Source organism: Abramis brama (genome assembly GCF_963993115.1).
Source record: "Abramis brama genome assembly, chromosome: 3".
Taxonomy (NCBI): Eukaryota; Metazoa; Chordata; class Actinopteri; order Cypriniformes; family Leuciscidae; genus Abramis; species Abramis brama.
In genome coordinates this window covers 25,454,718-25,470,792 of record NC_139965.1, presented here as the reverse complement: position 1 = coordinate 25,470,792, position 16,075 = coordinate 25,454,718, and the positions used below count along the sequence as shown (strand labels likewise).

Genomic DNA, 16,075 nt, shown 5'->3' with positions numbered 1-16,075 from the left:
TGCTGTGTGTGTCTGTGTTGATCAGACGAGACGTGATGGAGTATGACATGTCTGGGTTCATTTAAAATAAACTACTTATTTCATTATTTAAAAAAAAAAAGTAAACTAAGTTTAAGTAAACTATTTATTAGTTATTGATTAAGTAGACCTGCTGATGAAGAAGTGACAGGTACAAGAAAAGTAGCAAGAAAAGTACACACACACAAGAGAGAGAGTCGAGACAGAGAGATATCAGGGAAAATTAAGAGAATGAAAAGGAAAAGGGAAGTGAAGGTGCAGTTCAAGAAAAAAACGAATTATTTTGCACGGCCCCAGCCTAAGGATTGAAACCTTTTTTATGTGATGGCCATACAAAAAATATGGTTCTCTCTTCTCTGTGGTTCCAAAATCTGTTGTGGGTGTATTGGATGTCCTGGATGGGTGTGAGACTTCCAGGCCTAAAAAAATTTGTCCCAGTCCAGCCTTATCACTACCATCAGCAAACCAACCCTACGAGCCAGTACCATACTACCAGTACTACTGTACGGGAGTGAGACATGGTCTCCTAAAACAGATGAACAGAAACTCACTGTAACTGAAAGAGCAATGGAGTGAAGAATGCTCAAATTCACACGAAGAGATAAGATTACAAATAACTGTTTGCGGGATCAAGGGTGAAAGATCCGAGCACGGATGCAGCTAAGAAAAAGCACAGATGGGCTGGGCATGTAGCTCACTCAGACGCCCACTAACGCGATGGTCAGATTCCCTAAAGAAGAGTTTTTTGACAAAACCTGGATCCACACAGCCAGAGACAGACGCAGATGGAAGAAATGCTGTGACCTGCATCATCCACCGGAATGATTGATCACAGGCCAAATAAAGAATAAAGAATATATATAATGTTACTTCTATTAATACCATCAAGCTTAGGGTCTACGGCTAACATTAAAGAATACACAACCTCAAAAAACATCTGTGTTTACCTGTGAAGAGATGGTGGTTGTTCTTTCTCAGTTTGAGTGCACGCTCATGGAGTTTCCTAGCGCTCTTCCTGGACTCAGGACACAGTCTAGTCCTCATGGTCTTCACACCCTGCTTACTGTCAGGATTCAGGAACACCACGATAGGATACCACTGAGCATAATTCAGCCGATCCACTGCATTAGGAGTAATGTCTAACACTGCATGCTTGTCCTGCAGAAAACATACAAAAACACTCAAGAGACCGAGTCTCAAGAAAATGTGTTGTACCCACTGATCTATATAATGACTATATAATGTCATTCTATATAGATCAGTGGTTGTACCACAATCCACCAGCAGGAGGCAGTAGTGCCATTCAGAAAGATCCTGTGCCTTAAACAATTTTGCATGTGTTAAGTGTGTAAGAGAACTCACCCGGTCGATTATCTGTTTGATAGTGTGAAGGCGTATGATCCCTGAGCTGCGCTGGTCAGTGCCGGCATCTCTGGGTTCACTCTCTACACAAGAAAAAACATAATCCATACTAGCATACACATACACTTCCTGAGCTCCCTCTGATGCAGGACATCAGCATCTTCACTCCTCAATAGCATTCAGTGAGAAGGCAATTCAACATGGATGTGCGCATGCGCCCGCATACACAATATGAGCACCTGCAGACTGTTCAAAGGTCCCAAACGTGTAACATCAATGTGGTGCATTTTAATTAACTATAGATTTGCGAATATGAATATTCATTATATAAAGTGGAAGGAATAGGAACATCTGTACACCACAGTGACTAAGAAGGGGTCTGGAATGTCTGAAGAACGTTTGACATTACAGAGTGAAACCAGAAAGTCATTACATGGTGAAGTAAGTGTGCTTTAAACTTAAGGAGCCATTGGTGGCTCCTGACATTGGTAAATGATATAATGTGATAAGTTCACCCAAAAAATAAAATACTGTCAACATCCTAATGTTGTTCAAATCCAAAAGGTTTTTTCTCTCTCTTTCATACAGTAAAAGCCAATGGGGTCCAATGGTGAATAATTAATGACAATTTTTATTTTTGGGTGAACTACCCCTTTAAGACAGCATCTGTAGACCTACATCTGCATCCTTTACTATATCATGGTTCTGAAAAAGCAGCAACTACAGGAAGTCTTTTCAGCGAAAAAGAAAAAGAAAAAAGCCCAAAGTATCACAAAATAACACAGGAAGCAGGTGCTTGGGATGGGGGAAATCAATGAGCAATGTGCCTTTATCTCCTCTCAAGCATGACTGAAGGGTTGGGGAGGGGGGTTTGGAGCTGTCGATAGCATGAACACCTTAGATTATTTCTCATTACCATTTCAAGCAGTGTCGATTTGGTGTAACTAAAATAAGGGATGCCATAATAATGCACAGCCTCTAGTAACTATGGTTACTGATGGAGTGAGCTGATGTGACTACTGTATGCAACGTACTTTCCCTTCCATCTGGGTGCTGTGTCTCTGAAAAGCAAATACAGTCATACATGTTATGTAAATAAAGCCAGTGGCCACTCAAGGAATCAGTTTACAAGCTGAATTTTAAATGCGCTACTGACACTGGAGAGCAGGACAGCTGTAACTGCTCAAGTATGCTGCACAGGTAGGTGGATTAGAAAACTGAAGCGCTGTGTCTTATCAAGGGATGCGTGTTAATAAATGGACACTCACTTGCAAGCTCAAACAGGTCAGGCACCTCTCTCCCCAGTTTGTCTCGTGCCACGTCTGCGATTGGTCCGAAGATCACAACCGGTCTCAGGAACCCAGCTAAAACGACAGAGAAAAACATCTCTGCTTTAGTTTAAACAAAACAGAAATATAGCTATTTTCAGATTACTGAATGACCAATATTCAAATTTTACATGCATTTTAAAAATATGAGAATTTAGGCATCAGAATATTATAACAAAGTATTTACATTTAACATTTTTTAAAAATATTAATTTAAGTGAGCATTAGATGATGGACAAGGTTATTTAAATGTATGAATGAGCATGCACAATTATACACCAATATCAGCTGAAGTGTATACAATATTGATACTGATAAATAAAAAATATAGTATTACATTTTTAAAAAATCTTACATTTCGGCTGATATGAGCATATGAAACCGATATATTGTGCATCCTTATCTAACATGCATAAATACATACATACCCTCTCTAAGAACCACCCTTTCATAAGCAGGGAACTTGGTCTGAACAGGCTGAGCTGACAAATCTTCTCTACTCTTCCGCAGGTTCCTCTTTGAAGTACGTAGACCTCTGAATCTCCAGAAGTCAGCTCGGTCGCCGCCTGCAGTTTTGGGGAGTGTGTACTGTACGCTTGATAACTGCTCTGCCCTGAAGAGAAGATGGCAAAACAAGGTCAGCTTTAGTTAGAAGCAGTGTTGAGAGCAAGACATTATTAGTTAAGGAGAGTTACGTAATCAGTTGACTTAAAGTAACGCATTACTTTTAAATTTACAACAAAATATCGAACAACTTTTTCAAACAAGTAACGCAAGTAGCTTGGATTTCCGTTTATTGACTAATAAAACCTCTCTTGTCCCCATGTTGAGAGAAATCGGGAGTAAAGTTGCAGAAGCGCTGTGTGCGCTGTGTAATGTAATGTAAACATGATGGTTGTTGTAGTTCTATACTAAATGCGAGCGTGCATTAACTCATCTCACTTGCACAAAACAGATTCAGTATTCCTCAAAATGAATAAAAACAGTGAAATGCAAACTGCAAATGCAAAATGTTAACACAAATATGCTATATGTGTTTAATCTCACTTTATTAATCAATGTATTTGCTGCTAACCTTCATTGATCCAATTCAACCATATGGATAAGAAAAAAATACTTAGTAGTTAATTCCCTCTAGCATCACAAACTTGCATATAGTTAATCATGCATTACACAAGATAAAGAAAAAAAAAAAACAGTATTTTATAGTGATCTATATATGATCTACTAAACTGTGTACTATTTGGCTGGTTCTTTACTAAGTGGTTACCTGTTCTTGTTGGGAATGATGCCTCTTTCCACCTCCTGGTGGTTCTTCCCGATGCGGATGGCCAGCCAGGAGCCCAGTTTTCCGTTGTAGAGGGTGTCCACCACTCTGAACACCTCTCCCTTATTAAAGCTCAGTCCGTAAGGAGACTCTTTCTCATACTCAAAGTGTGTTCTGATGTAGAAGGAGTCGCCCACATCAGACTCCACTATTCGCCGGTACACTGGAAGACAGGATATAAATGAGATGGTTAATAGACGGTCATGAGGAACAGATTCATAATAACACTAAATATCTTTCTTAGTATGAATGACTGAATCTTACATAACTAAACAATAGGGCAAGTTATACAAGTATTTATTTAAGTGGTCATCATTACAAAATAAACCCAAACATGGTGATAATGACCCCAAAAGGAAGCAGAGGGGTCTTATGTCACCCTTAATAACCATCTGACTGCATTGCATCCCACTTATTACAGAAGTACTTACCAAAGAAATTTGGTTTTCAATTTGGAAATTCATTTTTTATGTGAGAAGAAAAAGGCTGGAGTTATATGAAACACAATAGTAGCACAGCGTGATAAATCAATGATCAGGCATTTTAGCAATTATTACTGAAAGATTTTTGATCACGGAAGACATTTGACCGCAAAATGCTGCAACTGACCAATCAGAATGAAATATTCTAGAGCAGTGGTTCTCGACAATGTTCGCGAAGGAGCATTGTCACATGTGTACTTTACTTCTCATTGATACTTCCTGATGTTTTAGACGACAATTACTCGGAGTCGCCCCCTGTCCTTTCAAAGAATACTACAATGGTGAGCACATCAAGTATATACGCCTCGTCAGTTTGGGGAGGTATGCGCGCAGTCAGCAGAGGCTCACGGTGTGGAGCCAGGTGAAAGTATAAACAAGGTTTATGGATCCTCAAGGAAACTTCCAGGAGTGCACAAATAAGTCTTCAAATTTAGTTAAAGTTACTTATTTATTAAATTACATAGTTATTTAGTAATTTAATAATAACATATTAATTGAAATGTACAAAAATAAAAAATAAATAGAGATGTAAAACAAACTAGCATTTTTTTTTTTGTTTAATAATTTTTATTACAAAAGAAGTACCAGATGTACATATTAACTTAGAATAGAGGGCTTTCGAATATTATTCGAGAACCATGTAATAAGTGATCATAGGCCAACATAATCAATACATGAAAGCCGTATCCATCTGCTTACCATCTTTCTTCTTCTGAGCCAGGATGGTGACCTCTTCACCTCTGGGAAGATCCAGCAGGAACAGTACTGCTTCCTCACGAATGATGTTTGCAAAGTCAACATTGTTAACCTACGAACAGTAGGGAGTGCAAGAAGAAAACAGGCTTTAGATCTCTGCGGTGCTGTAACTTAACAATACACTGTTTATTGACAGTGGAAAGAGAAATAAAGAGAAGCAGAGAGAGAAAAAAGAGCAAATCCACTTTTTCTGTGTTTCTACTTTATCTTAAAGTCACAATCTCAGGGAGAAAAAAAAAAGAGTTGAGGTAAAGTGGAGTCACCCTTGACAAAATGGAAAGGGAAAAACAATGAGCTGGGAGTCTCGCTGTGAGGCAGGGCCTGGAATCTAAGGAGTGTGTGTTTGTGAAGCAGGAACAGGAACTTTCATACACGCGTGTGTACGGACACTGTGACGACCTGCTCTGGGACTAGTGTGGGAGAGGCACAAAGCTGTCTATGTATAATTAAAATGTGCTCGGTGATAAACAAGCCTAAATGAGCCTGACTTAGACTCACTGTATTACACATAGCAACTGACAATAGTGTAAGACTACTGGAGGCTTGAGTTAAACAATGAGTGCCATTGTGCAGCCGAAGGCTAAACAAAGGAAAGCTGAAAACAGAGGAGAGACAGGCACTGAGTCAGAGCAGGAGTATGTCATGATTATTTTTGCCCACAGCCACAGGGGTCACACAGTGTCTTCATATTTTCCTGAGAAAAAGTGGGATGTTACACAGTGTTACAGTATAGAGATTAGTCAACAACAGATGTTCAGTAGCAAAACAATCAAACACGTGCTTTCTTAGGACTAGATTTCTCAGATATGATAAAGCATGCTACTGTATCTGCTAAATATGCGATGTTTACACAAGAAATGCCACTAGTTGCAATTAAAAAAACATCTTTTGTTAAAATTACACACACACACACACTTTAATTTGAACTATTAACCATTTAATTTTAACAAAAGATGAATTTTAATTTTTAACAAAAGTATACAGACTTCACCTGTAACCAAACAAATGCTAGGAGGGACAGGATATTATTAAGAGCATATTTATGGTCAAATTTAGTGCATGTTCTTTAAATTGATGCTAGATCCATGTTGTGAGACCTCACTATAAAGCTCTAAAAGATGTAAACGTAAAATAAGATCCTCACCCTGAGTATCTGGTCTCCCTCCTCCAGGCCTTCCTTAGCAGCAGGACTGTCCTCCAGCACACCAGCCACAAATATCCCCACATCATTTCCTCCTGCCAGCCTCAATCCTACGCTTTCTCCTTTCTTAAACTTCACCAGCTTCATACTAGGCCTGGTAAACAGAATAAAACTGGGTTAATTTTTCATGGACTTACATGGAATTGTTTGTGCTGTGTGTGGATTCAAATGATTTGCACCTGTGTATCTGTACGATAATACAGAAAGCTTACTTGGCTAGTAAATCACTAGAAAGGGCAAGTGGGAATATGACATGAGTACAGATTATGCAACACCACTGACCGAAGGATGCTGTCATCATGGGCGACACTGGGCACAGGGGCATCAGAGGGGCTGACTGGCAGATCAACATCAGGTTGCCCAGGTTGTGCATACACTGGTTTTGGCTCTAAACACATATCTCTGTTAGACTTTGATGATGATGTACATCAATAAACACACAGTTCTTTTACAACATACTCTTTGGTTATTAATCAGACCAAAAAGAACATGAAAAACCAGAGCAAAGCAAGGTCTGATCTGGGCATTCCAGATCAGGATGGAGTAAACAGCAGCAAAGTATAGAGAGACAACTAGGAGAGGACAGGTCTGATTTTCAGCAGTGGAAACATGGGAGTAGGAGGGCGAGGGAGACTGTGCAAAAAAAGAAAAGAAAAAAAGAAAATAACAGTACAAAAATAAAACTAAACAGTTTACACACTATTTGATAACAATTTTTGCCTCACTGTGAAATATAGTTGAAAAGTCATGTCAAAAACAGTATAACAGTATGAACTGCTTGAATTGTCTACTCAAAGCAATAATACCTGACTATCATGTTTGCAATCAGTCCGCAAACCAGACTGAATAGGTCAAATCAGTGGAAACTGATGCACTAATTACAGTGTTTGTAGTACTATGTAAAAGATACACAATTATGTGTTGTACTGTATTATTCTAGCTATTTTAGGAGTAATGTAAATGTTTAATTGTTTTTTACATTTTACTCATTAACAGTATGTTAATATTATATTTAAACAAACATAATATTGTAGTATTGGTTTGGTTGCTTGATCATTGTGTTAGGTAAATTATGTTCCATGTGCCTTTAACTCAGAAACCGAGTAAACATCTACAGAGCCCCACAACATGACAACAAAATATGTATATCATGGCCTCAAATTGACAATTCGTTCCCACAACTTACTAATACGTCAACATTTTTTACTTATTCGTTCCCTGAGTGAACAAATTAGTAAAAGGTGGCCACGATTTACTAAAACAAGAGAATGAATTCTTAATTTGTGGCCATGGCATATTTTTGTCTGCATCTCATGTGCAGGGCTCTGTAAACATCACATGGAAATGCAACATGAATTTACTTTGGACTAAAAAGAAAAAAAAACAGGGAGAGGTGACTTTGCCTTATTTAAGAAGTCTGCCACACGCCACTGGACTGGGAAGATAAGAGAGTGGAAGAGCAGAAGGAAAGACAGAAGACAGCTGAAAGTCTGGAGGTGAAAGTCCCGACCTGGCAGTGGAGGGATCTGTTTGTCTCCGGGCTGATCTGTAGACGGTGCCAGAAGTGCGTCCTCGGCCATCTTAACTGGAGTGGATACAGCCGCTGGTTTAGAGATGCGCTCCTCCTCACGACTCCTGTGGCTACAGACACACACAGCAGCACAGTCACAAACTGAGTCTGATCTGATCTCCGCTCATAAGCAGGGGTGTGAAGTAATGAATTACAAATACACACGTTACTGTAAAGGGACAGTTCACCCTAAAAATCTATTATTTACTCACCTCAAGTTGCTTCAAACCTGTATGAATATTTCAGGTTGAGAGCAACCTGAGGTGAGTAAATGATGACAGAATTTTAATTTTTGGGTGAACTGTCCCTTTAAATAGTTATCAAAAATGTTACTTTTTTCGAGTAGTTTAAAAATGGTGTACTTGTACTTTAGTACATAAGTGATGTAACTTGTATACTGATGTAACTGACATCAAGATATAGATGATAACTTATATAGTGATGTAACGGATACTTATACTCTGCTATTTTCCTTAAGTTTGTGGTCGTTATATTGTTTGTTTTCATTTTATTTTTATCCGCCAATGTGGCTAGGGAGAGAGAGTAATTGCATAAATAATTCACATTGCAAACTTTAACCAAGGCACAGTAACTGCTGTTAATTATGACTGCTGTGGAAGCACATCGTTAAAAATACCTGTATTAATTTTCTAATTTGAAGAAACATGTTACGGTAAATTTCTGATTTCTGCTAACTAGATGATCTGTATATCTACAGGGCCTGAAATTTGGTGCGAGGTTGCGGGTATTGCATACAATGTTAATAACTTCAGCAAGTGCCACGTTCATAATGCGGGAATTCCCACTCCCATTTATTTACTCGAACATATAGAGAGACGCAGGATCTGCACTGCCGCGTCACTCCATCACGCTCTGCAGCAGTCGGCAGCTCGTTGACTCCTGATGAGTGCGCAATGCATGCTGTGAAAAAGTGTGTTGAGGACATTCTAAACCTTAATGTGGAAAAAAAGCTTACTATGGCTTAATGTACTGAATTTGTAAGACTTTAATGGACTTTTTCTCTCAGTTAGAAATGGGACCAACTTTGTGTGTGTGTGATCCATTTCATACAATCGGCCTTCATTTAGAGAGTACATTTGAACAAAAACATTTTTCAAGAGCAACATTTTTAATTCCAGTACATTGTGAATGTTGCCAACGCATGTCTTTTTCTTTTCTTTTGAAAAAGTTTCTCAAGTGAAAATACTTCTATATTTAATGCACATTTTTCATTACAAATTATACTATCAGCATAACATTTTCAGTAAATGTAGCTATGTAAAAGAAAGGGAAGGGATGGGCAACTTCAGTCCTGGAGTGCTGCTGTCCAGCAGAATTTAGCTTCAACCCCTCATCAAAAACAAGCTAACCAATGGGTCTCATTCACTAATAATTGCGTTGATTATTTTGTATTTGTACGCACATTCACAACATGTTTGTACGTACATGAATCGTCCATGAATTTGTTCTTAACATCATTCTGATGTTAGTGAATTTGGAGTACTCTAAAGGATCGGCCATGTGCACAAGGTTAGTCATTTGCATAAAACACACCCAAGCAATCTCCATATAAGGGCTTTCCACACACGCTTTCCGCACAGCCTTTCGTCACGCTCGTCAAACTTGCCGCTGTTTGCAGATGCGCTCTCGCCCAATCCTCGAGCAAAATGTTTATGTTTATTTAGGCATAGGTGTGCCATTCTCACCAGTTCTCTAAATAAACATTTTTTATACAGACCCAGATTACAGAGCTCTGCTTTATTCAGAGAAACCTCGCAGCTGAAGCTATAACGCAGCTTTTCTTACTCTGTAACTGTATATGATGGAGTGTATTTAAGATTAAATTTGATTGTATTATTTAATAATTGGATTATATAATTTTATATATGGCTTATGTAATTAATTATAGTTATAGTATAATAGTTTAATTATACTATATATAGTATTCGTGTGGTTTCAGTTGTTACTATATTTTTTCGTACATTTTGAATACATTTTATTACGACATTTTGATGATTCGTGACTTGTTCTTAAAATTGTTTGTACACATAATTCACGCACAAATTTGTCTTTGGCTTAGTAAATGAGACCCGATGTCTTCTGGATTACTAAGGCTACAGGCAGATGAGTTTTTTCACATGGTCACATGAGAAATAATGTTACATATATAATTCACATTGCAATATATTATACATATATAAATAATCACTTTATTTGTCATTTAATTTAAAATAATACAAATATTCTATGTAATTATGCATTTAAGTTGAATTATGACATACATGCATAATATCAGACAAATCAAATTTAAAAGGTTGTTGTATATCAGTTTAAGGGATTCATCTTAAAGAAAAAAAAAGTTTTATTAATTATACAGGCCAATTAATAGATATTAGATATTAAATATTTTATTTCAAGGGATGTTCTGACGACAATACTATAATACTGAAAAATAATACTTTTGTGAATTTTTCGGGTTCCCACGCCTCCGAAATCCCAGTTAACCCCTGGTTACCAGTGACATTATTGGGCATCTGGGATTTTTGCAATGTTAGCATGTCTTTGGGACAAGTCAATAACAAATAAAGCACTTGCATTTGGTGACATTTCAGAAACTGTGCTTGTGAATTTGGTTATTATGTGTGGACATTTCTCAGAACATCAGACATTATATTTGCTCCACATGAATATGAGAATGTCCTCAGGAGAAAACAATGCTGAATGTAAACAAAAGAAAAGGATCACAAACAATGCTTGAAAAAAGCAGAGATAATGATTGCTCATTAGACAGCACCAGATGCCAGTGCTTTAGGTCAGACTGTATCATTTTTCTCTTGCTTAAAACTAGGACAGACACTAGAGCTTCTTTTAAAACTGTAAATTAACTCTTGCACAACTATTAGATATTTGAAATGCTTTGATGCATCACAAATACTCACTGTTGCACATTCAGACTTTTGGATTTTTACATTTACATTACATTTGATAATTTTGACAGACAAATAAAGCTGGAGAAGCATTTGATGAGTTCAGGATCTGGACGGCCCTCTAGAACTTTAGTCACATGGCTCTGGTTGGTACAGAATGACTCAGACAGGAAACAGACCACTCCCAAAATACTCATTTAGTCTTTGATGAATGCAATTAGCATTGTTATTAGCGGAATCAGTAAAAGCAAAGAGATTTCTACCAAGAATATAGAAATGAAAATGAAAAAGAGAACCCTTGTTAGATTGGCAGTGTACTTTGACTTATTGTACAATGTACAATTTATAATAGTCCTTTACGACTGTTGCTTGTCAGACTGTACGAACATGATCCCCGCTGTAAGCCATGTCACACTGTATGATCTCAGTTGTCATTAAATATCAGACTGTACAGCAGTTAAGACACGTTAAAAACAGACGGATAAAAAAAACTTATGCAGAGTTTTAAATCATCAATCCGTGACATGTTCAGTGACTGTGAGCTGCAATTAAATGCTGGATTGAAAAGGTGGCTAGCAAACTAAAACCGATCAGGGCTTATCTTGAAAAGAAAAACCAAAGACGATGTGTGTGGAGCAAGTGGTGGTTTGTTGTTGTCTCACTAATTGCATCATCAGGTTCTGCGCTCCTACTAGTTTTTGATTTGACAATTGTCGTAGGAGAAGTCACACTAAAGGACTGTGCATCAAATTTTCTGAAACTGATTCTGATTTCAGCAGAGATAAAATTTTATCGCAACGGCCGTCTGAGAACATGCCAAACTAGTGTTCATAGACTTCAGATTTTGGCCTAGGATCAGAAAAATTTTAGGATTCTCAAAATTTGTCTCAGACGGCCAAATCGTGGCCAAAAACATACAGTGTGAACCTGGCTTTAAATCTCTGACGCCCTGGACATGCACAAATATGCACTAACACACACAAAAAGCCTACATAAATCCCAGGCTCTCCTTTTGCTCTGTTGGTTTTCTCTGCACTAACACATCTATCACACACACAGGCTAAATCTCTGCTCACTTCATTCTGTATTTATTTCTCATGTGACCTATTACAATCTCACTGACATGTCTTTCCATTCCAATAAGGGCAATTTGTCTCCCTGCACATTTCAGAATAGAAATTGAACCCCTATATAAACAAACCCCTTTACACTATGCAAATAAATTATCATATATATTTTGTGTATAAAATTGTGTAAATGAACACTCATCTTGTTCTTGATGTAACTATTACATAGCAAAAAAGCCAATAAATTGATATCCCTATTCCAAGCAGAACATATGACACTATGGCACTGCATCCACTCCTTGTGCTTTGTTTCTTAATTATGAATAAATGCAGGTAAAGTTACTTTGCAAATTTGTCATATACAATAGGCTATGAACCTAAAAGACCTACAACATCACTAGGTTTGAGTCACCAAGAAATACAGACAGTTCATTACAAACACGATGATTATTACGCCATTCACAGCTGGATCCAACTTCAAGATTTGAGATTAATGAAAATATAAATAATAATTAATAAAAAAAATAGCCACATCTTGTTCTGAAATTAGGCAATAATATGGTACATTATTTTACACATAAAAATATATAATATACAAATATATACATACTAACTAATTATTTTATTTATTAATATTTAATTTGTTTTTGTTTTTTTTTACAGCCTTTTTATTCATTTTAATTTAATCCATTTAACTGACACATTTTAGGTTCACCTTTCTTTCCGCATGCATTTTAAATCACTTAATTCTACATGTCTGATTATTTCTTATTTCCTTTATTATGCTTATATAAAGCACTTTGAATTACCATTGTGTATGAAATGTGCTATCTAAATAAACTTGCCTACCCTAAACTAAGACAACACTGAATCAACACACTTAAGTGCTCTTGAGAAACTATGTGTAGAGGAGAGAAATTAAAAAGCTGATGGCTCAGACAGAGTGGATAGAGAGTATCTCTGTGACTTGTACTGTGAGGAAAAACCCATCTGGTGATACAAATTTCAGAGGGAATTGTGCCGTCTCTTGTGTGCCAAGGTTAATGAACACACATGCAGGAAAATTAATTCAGGCCCATTTCTGCATAACAGCCTTGACACCCACTGGCAGTTTCCACAAACACACACTCATACATACAGAGCTAGTTGCCTCTGCACTACCAGCTCAATGTGACAAAATGCATGCTGATTTCACTACAAGCACATATTAATGCACCACATCAAATGCATTAAAACCTAAACCGTCTATAAAGAACACCAGACCCACACAATATAAAACAAGACAAAATGCACAAAAAACATCAAATAAAAATAAACTAATATTCATGCACTCAGACTCCATCTACAAATACTATCCACTGTTTACACTGACTAGAGAGCACAGCACTTACAGCGGGAGCATTCTGGTGAGAAAAGAGCCCGTCAGCCTGTGTAGAGACAGAGCAGTTATTCAGTGGCGAGTGAGTGATGCATGGCTCTGAGATATTAACCTGGCTCACTGACAAACATGTTCATCATCATCCAAAATGCCTCTGAACCAAGCAGTAAATAGCCTTTTAGACCATCAGTTTTTAGTAAAACCCAAGAGCATTACCACTGTTAATCATCCATATAGTCAAGAGAGACAACAGTCAGTTTATATATTACGTACACTACTAGTCAAAAGTTTGGGGTTGGTAAGATTTTTAACTGTGAATTATTATTAGAATTTATAATAACTTTTATTTTAATCATTTTAAAATGCAATTTATTCCTGTGGTGGCAAAGGTGTATTTTCAGCTTCCGATTTCTGAAGGATCACGTGACACTGAAGACTATTCTAATATGCTGAATAAACATCTTTTAATATTATCAATGTTGAAAACAATTGTGCTGCTAAATATATTTGTGAAAATGTGACACTTTTTTCAGGATTCTTTGGTGAATAGAAAGTTCAATAGAACAGCATTTAAATAAAATACAGCTCTTTTGTAATTTTATAAATGTCTTTGCATCCTTGCTGAACAAAAGTATCAATTCCTTCCTTTAAAAATATTTGATTCTTGGTCACCCAAGGTTTTTTACTCATCTTAGGGAGTTTTTCTTGCCATTGTCGCCTTTGGCTTACTCGATGGGTTTCTTTAGGCACCTTACTATTCTTTGCAAAGCTGCTTTGGAACAATGTGAAATGTGCTAGAAAATGTTATTGACATGAAAACCGAATAGACTTTAGCTCTAGTACTTTCATATTCACTATCATTCAGAGGAGACTGATGAGTCTACTACTTGCCACTGTCTACAAGTGCAAAGTTAAGGCAGACTACATACATTACATACACACACACACAAAAAATTGCTACTAAATTCTGAAACATAAAAGGCATCAGTGTCTTGTTGAGGTGAGAGAGCCGATAATGAGGTGTAACCCGAGTTCAGATATTAAGTGAGACGCAGCTCTAGACAGACAGGTGGAGGATGTGTGGGGACGCGAGGTGTGAAATTTCATTAAAATGCAGCCTGCAGCAGTGTGGGGATGTGGGATGTAGAGAGCAGCTGCTTTAATGGCAGGAAGGATGGCATGTCTCCTGGGAAAGGATTGGTACCTTGTGGCATTGTCATCCTTTTCATCCCTTTGTCTTTACATACTAGCAGTTCATTTAAACACCATCTCGTGCCCTTTCTTTCTGATTCCACCTGTTTTACATACTCCACTTGTCCTCTCTCAAGATTTCCTCTGGCCCCCTTCCACCACTTGTACCACAGTGTTAACAGTATTACTACTGTTATTGATATAATGATGAAGTATAAAAGTGTAATTAATCCGATTTTCTATTTATTTAATCAAATTAGTACATGTAAAAAAATAACTTGCTGCCTTAATTTTTTTAAGTACAATCAACTTGGCCTGCTAAGACATTTCAACTTAAATTACTTTAAACTGACTTAAAATTAGCTGAATATTGTATAACTTAAAAAAAATAGTTTAAATTATTTTGATGAGTTGAAGCAATGTAAAAACATATGATGACTTATTTATATATGACTTATTGATCAATTTTTGGTAGATGTTACAAAAAGTGGATTGTTGCACAAAATAAAAACAATAAATTGAAAGTTTCAAGTTTGTTTGTTTGTTTTTTTTGCAACAATAACTGTAGTAAGTAACTAGTATTTAGATAGAAATTGTAATTATAGTACATTTCTGAAAAGGACTATTTTTTGCAAATACATTATATTAGGGGAGTCCAGACTACATGTGTACTTGTAGCTTATCCACATTGTGTGCCCACAATAGATGCTGGCACAGTCAACACACTTTATATCAGAGAAGCCCTAACCTATCAATAATTTTGGCCCTTCAAAACTTATTTTTTTACCTGCAGTTTCGGACAAATATTTTTGGTTCTTGAAATGTCGGTGCATTATTACATTGTATATATCATGGTACTTTATAATATTACTACATACCATAATATGTTATGAAACAAGCTTCATATCTTCCATGTATCCAAACTTTTGTGGCTTTTACTGGTCTGTAGCATCACAGAACAGTTATCCATATACAAACACACTGATTCGTGTCCTTCATTGTCTTCCTTGTACAAACACACACAACACTGAAAGAACCGTCAGACCACGCTGTCAACACTTCTCAGTGCACACGTCTAAAGTGCATGAGCTCAGCTCTACTGTAGTGTCAAACTGGGTTACAGTCAGCCAGCTCACTGCACCATGACCAACACTTACACTCTCTTGTGAGTGCAGCCAAAACTAAATAAATATTTCATGCAAAAAAAAAAAAAAAAAAAAGACAGGAGGTGTATTTGTTAAAGTAAGTGTGCAAATCAGACCCATCTGCTTCACTGATTATTCAGATTCATACAATTATTAATGACACTGGACACAAGCTCATGGGTGAGGAGGGAGGACACCCTGAAACCTGAGATCGACATTAACCAGAATGATGTAGCCTTACTGCTCTAGCTATACCGGAGGACCAAATGGTATATACTGATCTCCCTAAAATTAGGGAGCCGGGATGAGGATAAAAAGGGTGT

At 37.1% G+C, this 16,075-nt stretch overlaps 1 protein-coding gene across 12 annotated transcripts in view; it reads right to left on the bottom strand.

Annotated features, from left to right (window-relative positions):
* The window catches only part of tjp1a (tight junction protein 1a), a 120,604-nt gene that overhangs the window by 13,454 nt on the left and 91,075 nt on the right, over nt 1–16,075 (bottom strand). For 6 of the 12 annotated variants that reach the window (XM_084109699.1, XM_084109705.1, XM_084109709.1 and 3 more), the window contains 10 exons: nt 7,985–8,115; nt 6,757–6,862; nt 6,418–6,568; nt 5,217–5,325; nt 3,979–4,198; nt 3,137–3,321; nt 2,649–2,744; nt 2,415–2,441; nt 1,381–1,463; nt 966–1,176 (listed from right to left, as the gene is read on the bottom strand). In XM_084109699.1, the coding sequence (XP_083965825.1) occupies nt 966–1,176; nt 1,381–1,463; nt 2,415–2,441; nt 2,649–2,744; nt 3,137–3,321; nt 3,979–4,198; nt 5,217–5,325; nt 6,418–6,568; nt 6,757–6,862; nt 7,985–8,115 (1,319 nt within the window). The remainder of the gene's footprint in view (nt 1–965; nt 1,177–1,380; nt 1,464–2,414; nt 2,442–2,648; nt 2,745–3,136; nt 3,322–3,978; nt 4,199–5,216; nt 5,326–6,417; nt 6,569–6,756; nt 6,863–7,984; nt 8,116–16,075) is intronic. The other 6 variants (XM_084109703.1, XM_084109706.1, XM_084109707.1 and 3 more) reach the window with 1 other exon arrangement.